Here is a 5161-nt window from a genome sequence, read left to right as displayed (position 1 = left end):
TTTTTTTTTTTTTACAAGTTAATAAATTGGACCTTGAAAGCATTACAGTTATACTACTGTGTAAACATGGTTTATAGTCCAATGTCATTCTATATTTCCTGTTGATGTGGAGTATCAGGTATCCTGCCATGGCTAAAATTGTGCGGTAGTAGTGAGACTAGCAAATTTAAATAGAATATGCAGCAATGCACTGCTAACTTGGTGTTTGATTAGATTGCTAATAGCAGTCATTTTATTTTCAAGGAAAGTTCCAGAGTAAATCTACTCTTAAAGTAATGATAGGAAAATGTTCTAAAGCAGTTTTCTTTTGAGCCCCCTTTTCCTCTAAAAGTACATAATAAATTTTCAAGTCCTGAGGTGTCTCTTGTTCTTAACTACAGTAGTTAGCTATCTTTCTTTTTTCCTTAAAGTTCATGTAAAAATGGTTGAAATAGTGTTATCTGTATACTGCATGTAGAATTAAAATGAAATGTTTATTAAAACAGTGACCTTTCAAAGTTTGGTTAGTGAAATGACTAAGGGAGTTATTGTTCCATCTTGTCTTATCAGTGGGTAGGATCTCTTCATCATGCCCCTGCTGGGAATGTTTTAAACTCTCCAGAGTTTTAGGAACTCTCTAAGCTGAGGGTGGGAAATTGAATAAATATTGATTCTGAACCTAAGAAAATAGTTGTGGTAGGTTATTGGGGTTTTTTTGTTTGTTTTTTAGATTTTCATTTGGGAAGGCATTAGTACTTGTCAAAGTGCAAAGAATGAAATAGAATACGTGGTAGAAGTCTAAGATTAAAATTATAAGTATGATTTGTCCTTAGGGATGCTGCTATAGATTCAATATTCGAAACAGTACAATGCAAGAGGGAAATTAAAATCTTCAACAATGCCTTGTTTTCTAAATCTTGTTTACAGAATTCTCCCAATAATATGAGCCTGAGTAATCAACCGGGCACTCCAAGGGATGATGGCGAAATGGGGGGAAATTTCTTAAATCCTTTTCAGAGTGAGAGTGTAAGTATTCCTTTGACTATATTACACCCAGATTTTATTTCTGAAGCTCTTCTGCTAGAATAAATGCATAAAGCCACTTGTACTGCTGTTTATCTAGAGTTCAACAGGTTTATCTTTTAGAAGTCAGGAGAACCTTTAAGTGGAATATCTTTGAAAATAATTTTTAAAACAAACTTTTTCTTTTTTACTCCTATTTTGTGTACATAGTTAGAAAAACCGTAATAACAATTTTCTCATTGAGAACCTCCACTGTAAAGGAACAAACTGGAAACAGGTTGCCTATTTGATACTTTTTATAAGTTTTCATGCTACTAAAGTGTCTCAGGTTGCTGCAAAACTAGGTCTGTTTCAGTGCTGTCCTCAAAATCTAAAAAGTCTGTTCTTACTTTATATAGTAGACCTCACTGGACTGAGGGCCAAATTGGCGGTCTGTTAACCTGAGCTAAATACCCAAGTCACTGCTTGCGTGTGATTATACTATTACACAAAAGTTCATTCCATTTCTCCATAGAAGTAGACAGAACCAAAAAGAGAAGCAATAAAGTTCATTCATTTAACAAGCAATTACTGAGCACTTACCACATGCCAAGGCAATACGCTAGGTATTGGAGAGACCAAAAAGACAAAATGGTGCCTTTTCTCAAGGAGTTCTACATAATGTAATGATTTTTTTACATTAATATTTCACATTAGAAACCCCAGTGGAATTTTTTAAAATACAGTTTCCCAGAACTCTCCCTAGACTTAGTGAATCAGAATTTCCAAGAGCGGGGCTGGGCATACTTGAATGTGGAAAAGCTTTGTTACTGATGCTGGTGTACATTCTCTGCTAAGAACCACTGAATTGGAATGTAGCATAAAAGATTTCAAAACCCAAATGAATTTCATCTTCATAGAATTCATGCCATCCTTAAAATTTATTGGGGAGGACCTACCAAACTACAGTCAGAATCAGAAGAGAGACTATCCTCATTTTGCCTAACTCAGCATTTACCGGAGGTTATACCATCAGAATTTGAAGCACTGGCTAATAGCACGTCTACATTTATACAGAGTGGCTGCTTTATACAGAGTGACTGTTCCATTCCCAAAACAGAACACAAGATTGAGTGCTCTGTGGATTCTTTTAGTTCTGATATCCACGTAGGACCTTTGCAGGGGACAAGGCTTCCCCTGTTTTTAGACTTCATCTCTGTTAAAATTATGCTGATCTGTAGTTTGTTTTACTTGCAGGCTATATATGATTAGTGAGGACAAAGAATTTTTTTATGTGTAACAATTTACAGTAAAAAAAATTTAGTCTGTCAGTGATAAGGAAAAACATGAGAAGCTGCATAATTTAAGTCATAATGCTTAAGATTATGGGAATTGTTTTTTAGATCCTGGTTCTTTGAGTGGTTTACTTCAAAACTATGAACAAATTAATTTTCCTATGTTCACTTTTATCTAATTAAAGCCATTGATTTCCTTTTCAAGTAATTTTACCAGCAATAAAATGGCATAATTCAGTGAGATATTTGATAATTCAATTCAGTTTAACATTTATTGAGTCTATTATATGCAAAGCATCAGGTTAAGACCAAGGTATTCTGAAATAAATATAACACCTACTTTCAAAGAATGCAACCCAATAGGAAAAACAGAGGTTTATATAACTAACACATGTCAGATTAATGAGTGCTATAATGTATATATAAGCCAGGTATTTTAAAAGTCAGAGGAAATGATTAATTTGGAGTTGGAAAAAAACTTTTTTAAAAAGATTCCACATGACTTTCACTTATGGGCAGTGAAAAGAGGAGCTCTCCCCTCTCTTTCCTTCCCAAATTTGTCATTAGTGACTGCTGCCTTGTTTAACAGTTGGAAGAGGGGTGCCAATTCAGAACTGGCATCAGAAAACTCACTGAGGGAAAGAATCAGATATGACAGGATGTGGAGAACTTCATTACACAGAATAAGCCCTAATGAACTATGCACATGGCAGACAACAGATTCTTCTGTGAATATGTGCATTTAGAAACGAGAACAGCTGGAACAGGGCTTCTTCCACCCCTAACTTCTGGCCCACCCTCCCTGCCCCTGAACCTAAGTGGGTTCAATTCTAGACTGCCAGCAGAGTTAGCGGCAAACAGAAGTTCCCTGCTTTCTCTTCCCTCCTTGTCTCTGGTCCCCACCAGAAACGTTGTAAAAGGAAAAATAATTTGATGGTGGACTGAGAAACTGCACCACCACCCTGGAAGGTAGTACAGCCTTGGAAGCAGGTCCACACTGGCTTCTCCGTTCTTCTGTCTCCTGAGAAGAAGGGACTTGTTGTGAATGATATCATTGTTATCTGTGACTTTCTCTGTCATACTACCATACATTTTTGTTTAGACCTTTTTATAAAGTCAAGCAATAAGAGGAGAGAGGAAGAAAGACAAAAGAGATTTGGTGCTGACAAATGTAAGGCTTTGAAGAAGTAAATAACCTTGTTATCCCCAATAAGTTAGTTTTGCTATAATCAAGGAAAAGCAGAACCCTTAATGAATTCAGAAAGAAAACATTTTTCAATAAATGAACATGCAAGTTCTAGTGTTTAATACACATAAGTCTGAAAGCACATATTTTTGAGCAGTCTGCCTTTTAAGGATCTGTCGAGTTTTATCTTGAAGTTAAATCACAGAAGGAGGCCTGGGAAGGGAACAAATATCTATTGAGTACTGTTTATGTACTAGATACTATCCTACTCTCTTCACACTCACACATGCTGCTTCATTCAATTAATATAGAAACAAAAATGCCCAGCCCAAAGCCATAAACCTTGCGGTGCCAACATGCTTGACAAAACAAAATGCGAATCAAAAAATGTTTCACTGCTTAGGTTTTTTTTTTTTTTTTTTTAGATCACAACCAAGACCCTTTATTTCAAGAAACAAAGATGCCCCCTAGTGTTCAAACTGTAAAATGTTTGTTTTGGAAAGTACAGACTACAAAAAACCTTAGTTCAAAAAAATAGTTTTTCATGCTTCTCAAGTGAAGAAAGTAGCTGGTCTTATTTCCTGAATTAATTTAACAAAGTATTTTCCCATGGCACTGAAATATAATCAATTGAGTAAACATGATGTTAAAATAATGGCATCAAATAGGAATTACAAACAAGATGGTAGATTATCTCTCGTTCCCTTACCCCCCACTTTGCCATTTTCTGCTATTGTAAAGAAATCACATCAGCCCCAATTTTTTTATGTAATCATATAAATACTAAATTTATTTCACTTTTGTTTAGCTCAGGGTAGAGGAACTGTTCTTTATTTCTCTCTCATTAAGAAAATAAAGTATCATACAGATGCTTAAACAGAAATGTAGTAAGAATTAAAGTGTTCTTGACATGTATAAACAGAAATTTATACACATTGTTCAAAGACTTCATGGAAATCTCTGGATTTTATGGTACATGAACTGGGCATAATAAGGAAAAAATCACAAGTTCACAGCAAGGCGTGCTATCTCATTTCACATTAAAAGATAAAATAAGTTGGTGTACATTTAAAATAATATCTTTAAGGGTTACATTTTTAACCAAACCAAACTGTAATGCTGTTGACTGCTTTGTAAGAGCCATTTTACCATCTGGTTAAGGAGAGCCAGACTCACAGAATAGTTTTGAAACAGGGCAACCTGATATCACAGCATTTTGGCATAAACATTACAATATGTCATCACATATTGATGCAGCAGTACAATAGAAACATTGAAGTGTGGTCTCAGTACAGTACACCATGAATATTTTATGTCTCTAAATATGATACTCCATTTAACACCTACTCTTCCTTTACTTCTGGAAAATTGTAAGCCACTTTTCTACTACTTTGAAGAATAGTAATCTATAGCAAAATTCCTTTTTGCTTGCCCATTCTATGAGTTTTCCTAGAAACTTTGTTATATCCCCTTATTTCATTTTTTGAAGTAGTTTCAGTAATGGCGGCCGAAGATGAGCAGTTTACAGCCTTAGGAGTGTAAATAGCACTTTGCATATATAGACACCCAGGCATAAATACAAACTATTTTACTGTACTAAATACGTTTAGCATACCATCTTACAGTTATTTGTACTACTCAAAAATTAAACTTTATTAGATGATTGCTCGTTTTTCCTTTCTTTTTTTTTTTTTTTTTT

General features: G+C 34.7%; 1 protein-coding gene across 1 annotated transcript in view; it reads left to right on the top strand.

The window, feature by feature from the left end:
• Positions 1 to 5161, top strand: part of SSBP2 (single-stranded DNA binding protein 2) — a 362795-nt gene that overhangs the window by 344609 nt on the left and 13025 nt on the right. The window contains exon 15 of the mRNA XM_011995571.1: positions 907 to 1005. Coding sequence (XP_011850961.1) covers positions 907 to 1005 — 99 coding nt within the window. The remainder of the gene's footprint in view (positions 1 to 906; positions 1006 to 5161) is intronic.

This window comes from Mandrillus leucophaeus, unplaced genomic scaffold (assembly GCF_000951045.1).
Source record: "Mandrillus leucophaeus isolate KB7577 unplaced genomic scaffold, Mleu.le_1.0 Scaffold491, whole genome shotgun sequence".
Lineage (NCBI taxonomy): Eukaryota > Metazoa > Chordata > Mammalia > Primates > Cercopithecidae > Mandrillus > Mandrillus leucophaeus.
This window is presented reverse-complemented; position numbering and strand designations above follow the sequence as displayed.